The sequence below is a fragment of the Pristiophorus japonicus genome, chromosome 2 (genome assembly GCF_044704955.1).
Source record: "Pristiophorus japonicus isolate sPriJap1 chromosome 2, sPriJap1.hap1, whole genome shotgun sequence".
Taxonomy (NCBI): Eukaryota; Metazoa; Chordata; class Chondrichthyes; family Pristiophoridae; genus Pristiophorus; species Pristiophorus japonicus.
This window is the reverse complement of record NC_091978.1, coordinates 23698538-23711491: the sequence shown is the minus strand read 5'-3', so window position 1 is coordinate 23711491 and position 12954 is coordinate 23698538. Positions and strand designations below refer to the sequence as shown.

At 53.8% G+C, this 12954-nt stretch overlaps 1 protein-coding gene across 1 annotated transcript; it reads left to right on the top strand.

Moving 5' to 3' along the window:
- Positions 1 to 1470: 1470 nt before the first annotated feature.
- On the top strand, positions 1471 to 8506 carry ap5s1 (adaptor related protein complex 5 subunit sigma 1). Its single transcript, XM_070861185.1, has 2 exons — positions 1471 to 1688; positions 7903 to 8506. The coding sequence occupies exons 1-2, from the start codon at positions 1504 to 1506 to the stop codon at positions 8327 to 8329; spliced, it is 612 nt and encodes a 203-aa protein (XP_070717286.1). The 5' UTR covers positions 1471 to 1503; the 3' UTR covers positions 8330 to 8506.
- Positions 8507 to 12954: the final 4448 nt, after the last annotated feature.

Here is a 12954-nt window from a genome sequence, read left to right as displayed (position 1 = left end):
TCACTCCCCAGCTCCGGCTGCTTGTGCCTGTGTCTGTGTTCGAGTCTGTCTATTTTTCCTTGTAAAACTTGGAATAGATATACCCCAAAAAGGTTTCCTTATCTAATAGGCTTTTCGAAGTTGATGAGCTCTCGTCCATTGTGCTAGTCTGGCCTGAGCCAGATATTTCTATGCCTGTTGAAAAGGTGTTGGAATATGTATGTGACATTTGGGTCCTCTGGATGGGGTGATAATGTTTCTTCCGTGGTCGATTGTTTGAATGCTAATGTTTTCTAGGGGCAGGTTTTGGGGGTAAACAGTTCCCAGACAATTTGATCAGCTCCAATGTCTAAACTGGCCCTTTAGAGATTGACCCCACCCCTTTTCTTGCAGACCCAACATTCATCTTTTAAAAATCCCAAATTCGATTAAAGTTCGTAGTTTCTTCCATGTGCACTTTAGGATTTCAAACTTTCTGGTAGATAGTTCCAAATTAAATTCCCTTTCCTATGAGTCCAAACACTGGGGGGGGGTTGGGGGGCGGGGGTCTCCATGAATGCATCCCCTTTTATCCCCTGCAGGCCTCGTCTCCCCTCTTTAATACTCATTTGTGTCCCGAAATCTTTCTTTCCATTTTAGGGGAAAGGTATCAGGAATCTTTGCGAAATATTGGTAAATTCTACACAATGTCCCAGCTTCCACAGCATTCTGAGGCAGCGAATTCCACAGATTTACAACCCTGGTGTGACCACACTTAGAGCATTGAGTGCAGTTTGGCTCTTCTTACCTAAGGAAGGATGTACTTGCCATAGAGGGAGTGCAACGAAGGTTCACCAGACTGATTCCTGGGATGGGGGGATTGTCCTATGAGGAGGGAATGAGTAGATTAGGCCTATATTCTCTAGAGTTAGAAGAATGAGAGGTGATCTCATTGAAACATACAAAATTCTTACAGGGCTTGACAGGGTAGATGCAGGGAGGATGTTTCCCACTGGCTGGGGAGTTGAGAACCGGGGTCACAGTCTCAGAATAAAGTGGCGACCATTTAGGACTGATGTGAGGAGAAACTTCACTCAGAGGGTGGTGAATCTTTGGAATTCTGTAACCCAGAGGGCTGTGGAGGCTCAGTCTTCGAGTATATTCAAGACAGAGATCGATAGATTTTTGAATATTAAGGGAATCAAGGGATATGGGGTTAGTGCAGGAAAGTGGAGTAGAAGATCAGCCATGATCTTATTGAATGGTGCAGCAGCCTCCAGAGGCCAAATGGCTTACTCCTGCTCCTAATTATTATGTTTTAATGATATTGCCCAAATTCTCAAAGCTTCAGGCAGCAGAATGTCTGCTGAGACCTTGTTTGTGCGCTGTGTGACCACAGGCGGCGCTGCCGAGCCTGAGAGCCGCGCGGTTCCCTGGGTAATATAGTACGTCACTACGGGAGGGGACTACAGATCCCGGCGTGCCCCGCGCTCTCGCGAGAGGTGGCGGCCCGGCCCGCCGGGAGGAGCGGAGCGAGCGGTTGCCATGGTGCACGGCCTGGTGCTGCTGGCCCTCGGGCCCGGGGAGATGTGCCGGCCGCTCTACACCCGCCTGTACGGCGCGGACAGCCCGCGGGAGGCGGGGGGACAGGCCGGGGGACCCGCCGCCTCACAACTCCGGCATCAACTACACCGCCTCCGGGGCAAGGAGCAGCTGGCGGCCGTGGGCCGGTGAGGGAGGAACTGAGGAGAGAGAGAGAGAGAGAGAGAGAGAGAGGGGGGAGAGGGGAGAGAGGGGAGAGAGGGGAGAGAGGGGAGAGAGAGAGGGAGAGAGAGAGTGAGGTGAGGGGGGGAGAGTGAGGTGAGGGGGGGAGAGTGAGGTGAGGGGGGGAGAGAGAGAGTGAGGTGAGGGGGGAGAGAGAGAGTGAGGTGAGGGGGGGAGAGAGAGAGTGAGGTGAGGGGGGGAGAGTGAGGTGAGGGGGGGAGAGTGAGGTGAGGGGGGGGGAGAGAGAGAGTGAGGTGAGGGGGGGGGAGAGAGAGAGTGAGGTGAGGGGGGGGGAGAGAGAGAGTGAGGTGAGGGGGGGGGAGAGAGAGAGAGAGAGGTGAGGGGGGGGGGGAGAGAGAGAGAGGTGAGGGGGGGGGGGAGAGAGAGTGAGGTGAGGGGGGGGAGAGAGAGAGAGAGTGAGGTGAGGGGGGGGAGAGAGAGAGTGAGGTGAGGGGGGGGAGAGAGAGAGTGAGGTGAGGGGGGGAGAGAGAGAGTGAGGTGAGGGGGGGGAGAGAGAGTGAGGTGAGGGGGGGGGAGAGTGAGGTGAGGGGGGGGAGAGAGAGTGAGGGGGGGGAGAGAGAGTGAAGTGAGGGGGGGGGAGAGAGAGTGAGGTGAGGGGGGGGGGAGAGAGAGTGAGGTGAGGGGGGGGAGAGAGAGTGAGGTGAGGGGGGGGGAGAGAGAGTGAGGTGAGGGGGGGGGAGAGAGAGTGAGGTGAGGGGGGGGGAGAGAGAGTGAGGTGAGGGGGGGGAGAGAGAGTGAGGTGAGGGGGGGGAGAGAGAGTGAGGTGAGGGGGGGGGAGTGAGGTGAGGGGGGGGAGAGAGAGTGAGGTGAGGGGGGGGGAGAGAGAGTGAGGTGAGGGGGGGGGAGAGAGAGTGAGGTGAGGGGGGGGAGAGAGAGTGAGGTGAGGGGGGGAGAGAGAGAGAGTGAGGTGAGGGGGGGGAGAGAGTGAGGTGAGGGGGGGAGAGAGAGTGAGGTGAGGGGGGGGGAGAGAGAGTGAGGTGAGGGGGGGGGAGAGTGAGGTGAGGGGGGGGGAGAGTGAGGTGAGGGGGGGGAGAGAGAGTGAGGTGAGGGGGGGGGAGAGTGAGGTGAGGGGGGGGGAGAGAGAGTGAGGTGAGGGGGGGGGGGAGAGAGAGTGAGGTGAGGGGGGGGGAGAGAGAGAGTGAGGTGAGGGGGGGGGGGAGAGAGAGTGAGGTGAGGGGGGGGGGGGAAGAGAGAGTGAAGTGAGGGGAGGAAGGGAGAGGGAGCGACTGGAGAGGGAGGGAGAGGGAGCGACTGGGGAGGGAGAGAGGGGGAGAGGGAGCCATTGGGGGAGAGGGTATGGGGAGGGAGAGGGTATGGGGATGGGGGGGGAGAGTGTGGAGGGAGAGGGGAGTGGCTGAAGAGAACGGGGGGAGTGAGAGAGAGATTGAGTGGGGGGGTGGGGGGAGTGAGGGAGAGACTGAGGGGGGTGGGGAGTGAGAGAGACTGAGCGGTGGGGGGGGAGTGAGAGACTGAGGGGGGGCGGGGAGTGAGAGTGACTGAGCGGTGGGGGGGGGGAAAGTGAGTGACTGAGCGGGGGCGGGTGTGTGATTGCGACTGGCGGCGGGGGGGTGGATAGGGGGAGAGAGAGAGAGAGAGAGAGAGAGAGACTTGGGGGGAATGGGGCGAGAGAGAGACGGGGGGAATAGAAACATAGAAAATAGGTGCAGGAGTAGGAATAGGCCATTCGGCCCTTCGAGCCTGCACCGCCATTGAATGAGTTCATGGCTGAACATGCAACTTCAGTACCCCATTCCTGCTTTCTCGCCATACCCCTTGATCCCCCTAGTAGTAAGGACTACATCTAACTCCTTTTTGAATATATTTAGTGAATTGGCCTCAACAACTTTCTGTGGTAGAGAATTCCACAGGTTCACCACTCTCTGGGTGAAGAAGTTTCTCCTCATCTCGGTCCTAAATGGCTTACCCCTTATCCTTAGACTGTGACCCCCTGGTTCTGGACTTCCCCAACATTGGGAACATTCTTCCTGCATCTAACCTGTCTCAACCCGTCAGAATTTTAAACGTTTCTATGAGATCCCCTCTCATTTTTCTGAACTCCAGTTGATCCAGTCTTTCTTGATATGTCAGTCCTGCCATCCCGGGAATCAGTCTAGTGAACCTTCGCTTCACTCCCTCAATAGCAAGAATGTCCTTCCTCAAGTTAGGAGACCAAAACTGTACACAATACTCCAGGTGTGGCCACACCAAGGCCCTGTACAACTGTAGTAACAACTCCCTGCCCCTGTACTCAAATCCCCTCGCTATGAAGGCCAACATGCCATTTGCTTTCTTAACCGCCTGCTGTACCTGCATGCCAACCTTCAATGACTATTGTACCATGACACCCAGGTCTCGTTGCACCTCCCCTTTTCCTAATCTGTCACCATTCAGATAATAGTCTGTCTCTCTGTTTTTACCACCAAAGTGGATAACCTCACATTTATCCACATTTGCCCACTCACCTAACCTATCCAAGTCACTCTGCAGCCTCATAGCATCCTCCTCGCAGCTCACACTACCACCCAACTTAGTGTCATCGGCAAATTTGGAGATACTACATTTAATACCCTCGTCTAAATCATTAATGTACAATGTAAACAGCTGGGGCCCCAGCACCGAACCTTGCGGTACCCCATTAGTCACTGCCTGCCATTCTGAAAAGTACCCATTTACTCCTACTCTTTGCTTCCTGTCAGCCAACCAGTTCTCAATCCATGTCGGCACACTACCCCCAATCCCATGTGCTTTAACTTTGCACATTAATCTCTTGTGTGGGACCTTGTCGAAAGCCTTCTGAAAGTCTAAATACACCACATCAGCTGGTTCTCCCTTGTCCACTCTACTGGAAACATCCTCAAAAAATTCCAGAAGATTTGTCAAGCATGATTTCCCTTTCACAAATCCATGCTGACTTGGACCTATCATGTCACCTCTTTCCAAATGCGCTGCTATGACATCCTTAATAATTGATTCCAACATTTTACCCACTACTGATGTCAGGCTGACCGGTCTATAATTCCCTGTTTTCTCTCTCCCTCCTTTTTTAAAAAGTGGGGTTACATTGGCTACCCTCCACTCCATAGGAACTGATCCAGAGTCTATGGAATGTTGGAAAATGACTGTCAATGCACCCGTATTTCCAAGGCCACCTCCTTAAGTACTCTGGGATGCAGTCCATTAGGCCCTGGGGATTTATCGGCCTTCAATCCCATCAATTTCCCCAACACAATTTCCCGACTAATAAGGACTTCCCTCAGTTCCTCCTCCTTACTAGACCCTCTGACCCCTTTTATATCCGGAAGGTTGTTTGTGTCCTCCTTAGTGAATACTGAACCAAAGTACATGTTCAGTGGGGGGGAAATGGGGCAAGAGAGAGACTGGAGGGAATAGGGCGAGAGAGAGACTGGGAGGGGGGGGGAATGGGGCGAGAGAGAGACTGGGAGGGGGGGGGAATGGGGTGAGAGAGAGACTGGGAGGGGGGGGGAATGGGGCGAGAGAGAGACTGGGAGGGGGGGGGAATGGGGCGAGAGAGAGACTGGGAGGGGGGGGGAATGGGGCGAGAGAGAGACTGGGAGGGGGGGGGAATGGGGCGAGAGAGAGACTGGGGGGGGGGAATGGGGCGGGAGAGAGACTGTGGGGGGAATGGGGCGAGAGAGAGACTGGGGAGGGGGGAATGGGGTGAGAGAGAGACTGGGGAGGGGGGAATGGGGTGAGAGAGACTGGGGGGAATGGGACGAAAGAGAGACTGGGGGGGGAATGGGACGAGAGAGAGACTGGGGGTGGAATGGGGCGAGAGAGACTGGGGGGGGAATGGGGCGAGAGAGAGACTGGGGTGGGAATGGGGCGAGAGAGAGACTGGGGGGGGGGAATGGGGCGAGAGAGACTGGGGGGGGGAATGGGGCGAGAGAGAGACTGGGGGGGAATGGGGCGAGAGAGAGACTGGGGGGGAATGGGGCGAGAGAGAGACTGGGGGGGAATGGGGCGAGAGAGAGACTGGGGGGGAATGGGGCGAGAGAGAGACTGGGGGGGAATGGGGCGAGAGAGAGACTGGGGGGGAATGGGGCGAGAGAGACTGGGGGGAATGGGGCGAGAGAGAGAGACTGGGGGGAATGGGGCGAGAGAGAGACTGGGGGGAATGGGGCGAGGGAGAGACTTGGGGGGTGGGGGGTGGTGCTGGAGAGTGACTGGATGGGGTGAGAGACTGAGGGGTAATGGGGTGAGAGACGGGGTGGTGGGAGAGAGACTTGGAGGGGTAGGCGAGAGACTGGGGTGGGGGGGGAGACAGACTGAGGGGTGCGAGATACTGGGGAGGGTGGGGGGAGGAGAGAGAGAGACTGGGGGTGGGGGAGAGAGACACGGGGGGGGAGGGAGAGTGACGGGGGTGGGGGCGAGTCAGGAGAGAAATTGTGGGGGAGGAGTGAGCGACTGAGGACGGAGCTGGAGAGGAGAGAGAGATGGGGGTGGCAAGAGATGGGGGTGTAGAGAGAGAGAGACTGGGGAAGAGGAGAGAGAGAGAGAGAGAGACAGACACACACACACACACACACACACACACACACATACAGGGGGCGGGGAAGTGGGGGGGGGGGAAGGCAAGAGTCGCGAGACCTGGCGGGGAGAGAGCTAGAGAGACACGGGAGGGGGGGGGAGATAGATAGATAGAGAGAGAGTGGGGTGGGGGAGAGAGGGAGAGGGAGTGGGGGGGGGAAGGGAAGGAAGGAGTGGGGGGAGAGGGAGTGGGGGGGGGGAAGGGGGGGGAAGGGAGGGAGAGAGTGTGGGGGGGGGGAAGAGAGGGAGAGAGTGTGGGGGGGGGAAGGGAGGGAGAGAGAGAGAGAGTGGGGGGGGAAGGGAGGGAGAGAGTGGGGGGGGGAAGGGAGGGAGAGAGAGTGGGGGGGGGAAGGGAGGGAGAGAGAGTGGGGGGGGAAGGGAGAGAGAGAGTGGGGGGGGGGAAGGGAGAGAGAGAGTGGGGGGGGGGGAGGGAGAGAGAGAGTGGGGGGGGAGAGAGTGGGGGGGGAAGGGAGGGAGAGAGTGGGGGGGAAGGGAGGGAGAGAGTGGAGGTGGAGGGAAGGAGAGAGTGGGGGGGGGGAAAGGGAGGGAGAGAGTGGGGGGGAAGGGAGGGAGAGAGTGGGGGGGAAGGGAGGGAGAGAGTGGGGGGGGCGGAAGGGAGCGAGAGAGTGGGGGGGGTGGAAGGGAGACTGGGGGGGGGGGGGCGAGAGAGGCGGGGGGGGCTGAATGGGTCGAGAGACTGGGGGTGGGGGGAAGAGAGACATGGGGGGAGGGAGGGTGAGTGAGGGGGGTGGGGGGAGAGTCGGGAGTGAAAGATTGGGTGGGGGGGAGAAGAGAGAGATAGTGGGAGGAAAAGAGAGACTGTGGGGAGGTGGAGCAGAGAGGGAGAGACAGAGGAGGGGGGGGGAGGGGAAGAGACTGCAACCTGGCGGGGAGAGAGAGAGAGAGAGAGAGAGAGAGAGAGTGTGTGGGGAGGGGGGTGGAAGGGAGGGAGAGAGGGGGGGGGATGGAAGGAGGGAGAGTGTAGAGGGAGGGAGGGAGGGAGGGAGAGAGAGTGTGGGGGGAGGGAGGGAGGGAGAGAGAGAGTGTGGGGGGGGGAAGGGAGGGAGAGAGAGAGGGGGGGGGGGAAGGGAGGGAGAGAGTGGGGGGGGGAAAGGGAGGGAGAGAGTGGGGGGGGGAAGGGAGGGAGAGAGTGGGGGGGGGAAGGGAGGGAGAGAGTGGGGGGGGGAAGGGAGGGAAAGTGTTGTAGGGGGGAAGGGAGGGAGGTAGAGATTGTGGGGGGGAGAGAGGGAGGGAGGGAGGGAGAGAGGGAGAGGGAGAGAGGGGAGGGATAGAGAGAGACTTTGGGGGTCGACATGGTGTGGTAGAGAGAGAGAGGGGCAGGGTGCATGAGGAGAGAGGGGAAAGAGAGGGTTGGCATGGGGCCGGAGGGGGCACGGAGCAGTGGCAGCTGGTGGGGAGATGGGAATGAGAGAGCCCGGGGGGTAGGGGCTGGGTAGGGTGCAATATTCAATGATGGGGCATCGATCTCTGTGGACAATGTGGTCCCAAGCTGCAAAACGTTGACCAGTTCCCGTCACAGTGTGAGAGTGACAATCTGTGCAGCGTAACGACAGAGTCGGTGCTCACGCTCTGCTATACTTTGATTTGCAGGCAAGTGAAGTCCTCTTGTATCCTGGCTCGACAGGCCGCCAACAAAGTGCTCCCTGACTTCGGGTGTGTGATAGGCGAGGAATCGGCTGGCCCTCAGGACCCGGACCTGGGCGTGTTCCGCCTGCCCGCCGGCGACCTTTTCGCGGAGGAGACGACAGTGGTGTGGATGGCGGTCCTTTCCCTGGGCTTTGCCCTGATCTGCGACCCCTGCGAGAACCTAATGCTGGCGGAGAACACCCTGAGATTGCTGGTGAAGTATTTCACGGAGCACTTGAGGCTGCTAGTCCACAGCAACGACGTTGTGCTGAAGACTGACCGAATTGAGGCGATCGTGAATACGTTTTTGCCACACGGGCAGCTGATGTTTATTAACTGTTGCTTCATTCAGAGCCTGGAGAAGGAACTGAATGCTTCTGTGTTCAAATGATGCCGCCTGCTGTTGTCTCGACAGTGCTCTCACTTTCCTGCCAGCTGCTTTTCTCTCTCTAATTTGCTCTCCCGCCCCCCCTGAAGGTGCCAGCCTCTGCTTGTGCATAGTTCAGCCAAGGGGCAGTTCTTTCAATATGAAACTAGGCAAGAAGTATTGACCTGGGGGCGGGGGAGTTTTGTGTGGGGGGGGAGTTTTGTGTGGGGAGGGAGTTGCAACAGATCCAAGCCAAATTCTCTCTCCTCCCATTCAAGTCCCAATGCAGAGACTTGAGCACAAAAATCTAGGCTACTACTCCCAGTGCAGTGCTGAGGGAGCATTGCACTGTCGGAAGTGCCGTCTTTCGGATGAGACGTTAAACCGAGGCCCCGACTGTCCTCAAGTGGGTGTAAAAGATCTCATGGCACTGTTTCAAAGAAGAGCAGGGGAGTTATCTCCAGTGTCCTGGCCAATATTTATCCCTTAATCAACATCACTAAAAACAGATTATCTGGTCATTATCACATTGCTGTTTTTGGGAGCTTGTTGTGCGCAAATTGGCTGCCGCGTTTCCTACATTAAACAGTGACTACCCTTCAAAAAGTGCTTCATTGGCTGTAAAACGTTTTGGTATGTCTGGTGGTCATGAAAGGTGCTATATAAATGCAAGTCTTTTTTCTTTATCTACACTTTCCAATCACTGTGCAGTGATCAGGAACCCCATCTAAAAGATTTTTAAAAAAAAAGTTAACTCGCTATGTTTGGGACTGTTGTGGACTGAGCTTTAGTGCAGGAGCGGCCCATGCTTGTCGGTGCCCTAATAGCCAGATACAAGTTTAAATCCGTGTCCCTATCCATTTTTCACACGTCAAGCAGCCGATACTACCAGCTGCAAGTGTTCAGGCCTAAGGTTTGGGATCCATTTCCAGCCGTCAGCCCCACAAAATTCAGACAGGACAAAACAATGACACAAAAATACAAGGACAAATAGGGCTGAGTTGCCTTGGGATTTATTGTCGGATTGCCAGGGCTTGCAAGCTGTACCTGGGCTCAAGAGCGATAGTTCGGACACCCCAGACTTTAATGTGGGATCAGGTGCTGCTTTACCCAGTTGCCCCACTGGTACAGCTGTCCCTGAGTGTTTTGGAGCACTGCACTGGACATTAGGGGAAATACTATAATGGGAATATTGTGGTAATAGTGCTGAGGTATTGGGACAGTGGAGAACACCACTTCCACTTTGCCCACAGGCTGCGGGTTCCTGGTCTTGGGAGGCTTGGTGGCTCTCCGTGAGGGGGTGGGGGGGAAGAGGTGAAACTGGAAGCAGAGTGAGCTCTCGTTTATTCTCGTGCCCATTTAATGGCCAGCGCAGAGCGGTGTTGGAGCTTTGAGAACCGATTGGCCAGTGGGCGTGTGTTCTGCATGGAGAGATAACAGAAAAAGCTATAGAAATGTGTGAATTCAACTGTGTAAAATCGTGGCAAAATCAATCCAAGGGTTGAATAAAAAATATGGAAAGATATTTAACCTGTGGTGTTTTTACCAATTGTGATTGAAGCTTTAAATGGTTAAAAAGTAAAAAAAAACTTTGGTTTAACAGGATATTGTGCAGTAAGAATATATGTTTCTGATACTCTGGTCTGACTGTGTATATAATCACATCTCCAGTTCCACAATTACATGTCATCCGGCAGTTTACCATTACTGACTCTCCTGTAACTGTCTTCAGCTGTTTCACTGCCTGTACCGCAGTTTTCAATTGAAGCAGTGATGGATTGTTTCCCTATAACCCGTCCTAAAAGTGACTTGAACATAAGAACTAGGAGCAGGAGTAGGCCATTTGGCCCTTCGAGCCTACTCTGCCATTCAATAAGATCATGGCTGATCTGATCTTGGCCTCAACTCCACTTTCCTGCCTGCGCCACATAAGCCTTGATTCCGCGATTGTTCAAAAATCTGTCTACCTCAACCTTAAATATATTCAATGACCCAGCTCTCTGTGGCAGAGAATTTCAATGATTCACAACCCTCAGAGAAGAAATTCCTCCTCATCTCCGTTTTAAATGGGGTGACCCCTTATTCTGAAACTATGCCCCCTAGTTCTAGATACCCCCATGAGGGGAAACATCCTCTGTCGATCTACCCCCTCAGAATCTTCAATGTTTCAATACGATCACCTCTCATTCTTCTAAACTCCAATGAGTAGAGGCCCAACCTGCTCAACCGTCCTTCATAAGACAAACCCCCTTATCTCAAATGAACCATAGTTAACGACTTTGAAAGCAGAGAATAAATTATTTGGATTGAAGCCAATGTTAATGCATGCTGCTGGTCTCCAGATTACGGATTCAAGGATTGAACCCTCTTGCTCTTTATGTCTCAGTACCACACCACAAGGTGTATTTTACCCATTGTGGCACTGAGGACACTCCTGCAGAAGCCTTCCTTTGTTGAGTCAGTAGACTTAGAAGTTTAAATTATGAGGGCAGGTTGCATAAACTTGTCTAGTATTCCCTTGAGTTTAGGAGATTGAGGGGTGACCTGATCGCAGTGGTTAAAATGTTAAAAGGATTCGATACGGAGAAGCTGTTTCCTCTGGTGGAGGAATTGAGAAATAGAAACACAGCAATCTACAGCGCAGAAGGAGGCCATTTTGGCCCATCGTGTCTGCGCCGGCCGACAAAGAGCCACTCGGTCAGCAGCCCAGAAGGTTGCATATAAACCTATGAACAATGGACAGGCAAAGAGCATCTGGCCCAACCAGTCTGCCCAAACACAACTGCGATACCCCATGTATCGCAACATTTTACACTCCGCTCCACCCAGAGCCATGCGATCTCCTGGGAGAGGCAACAAACCAGATAAAAACCCAGGCCAATTGGGGGAAAATTCCTCTTCGACCCACCCAGGTGATCAAAACTAGTCCAGGAGACCACTCTGGTCGTCTTACTTGCCCTGCAGGTTACGGCATTTCAAGTGCCCATCCAAGCATCTTTTAAATGTCGTGAGGGTTTCTGCCTCTACCACCTTTCCAGGCAGTGAGTTCCAGACCCCCACAACCCTCTGCTTGAAGAAGCTTCCCCACCAGTGCCACTCCAGAGACTTGAGCACAAAAATCTAGGCTGACACTCCAGTGCGGTGCTGAGGGAGTGCTGCACTGTCAGGTGCCGTCTGAAACTACCGGATTGTTGTAAAAACCAATCTGGTTCACTGATGTTCACTGATCTGCCGTCCTTACCCGGTCTGGCCTATATGTGACCAGACCCACAGCAATGTGGTTGATTATTAACTGCCCTCTGAAATGGCCTAGCGAGCCGCACAGTTGTCCACTACAAAAAACTGCAGCAGTTCAAGAAGGGGCCTCCACTTTCTCGAGGGCCATTAGGGATGGGCAATAAATGCTGGCCTTGCCAGCGACGCTCACATCCCCCGAATGAATATTTGAAAAAAGTTATGCAAGTAGCTTGCATCTGGCTTTGAGTGAAGTGTTAAGGCGATGCAAAGCAGATACGCAGTAAAATAGATTATATTTTCATTAGCAAGGTAGAATTTTGTGTTGCCTTCTATAGGGGACAGAGTATTGCTGTAGTGCTGTGCAAAACACTTTGAGTTGCTGCAGTGCAGCGAGGCCATCTGCTGGCAGATGTACAGTACAATATCTAAACCACAAAAAGAATTGGGAGAATCGAGGGGTGAGCACAGGAACATTTCGCTGAGGGCTCCAGATGATGTAGTGAACAACAAAAGCTAAGATCGAATGTAAAAAGAGACGGAATAACAAAAGCACACCAGTTGCAGGGGAGGGCTCACCACGGAGTGAGGTGGAAAGAGTGATAGCAGCACTTCCATATTAGGAATTTGACTAGCCCCACTCCAAGAGGCCTGAGCACATAATCCAGGCTGACACTCCAGTGCATACTGAGGGACTGCTACACTGTCAGAGGGGCCGACTTTCAGACAAGACGTTAAACCAAGGCCCCATCTTCACTCTTGAGTGCCATTCTGCAGAAGAGCAGGGGTGTTCTCCCCAGTGTCCTGGCCAGTATTTATCCCTTGTCCAACACCACCAAAACAGATTATCTGGTGACTATCATGTTGCTGTTTGTGGGAGCTTGCTGTGCTCAAATTGGGCTGCTGCATTTCCCACATTACAAAAGTGACTACACTCCAAAAATGATTGTAAAGCACTTTGGGACTTCCTGAGGAAGTGAATAGCGCTATATAAATGCAAGTCATTTTTATTTTAAGAGTGGGAATTTAGCAGTGAGTAATATGGAGGGTAGTTAAGAATATCTAGTATTTTACTCCCTCTTTAACTGAACTTTAAATATGTGCGACTGTATGGAATTAGCATTAACGGACAGCTGGTAGTCATTGGTCAGGTGATCATTGGTCGCTGGTCAAGTGATGTAGCCAAGTTTGCTGATAATACAAAGATGGGTGGGAAAACAAGTTGTGAGGAGGACACAAAGAATCTGCAATGGGATATAGACAGGCTAAGTGAGTGGGCAAAAATTTGGCAGATGGGGTATAATGTGAGAAAATATGAGGTTATCCATTTTGGTAGGAAAAATAAAAATGCAAATTATTATTAAAAGGGGGAGCGATTACAAAATACTGTGGTACAGAGGGACCCTGGGGGTCCT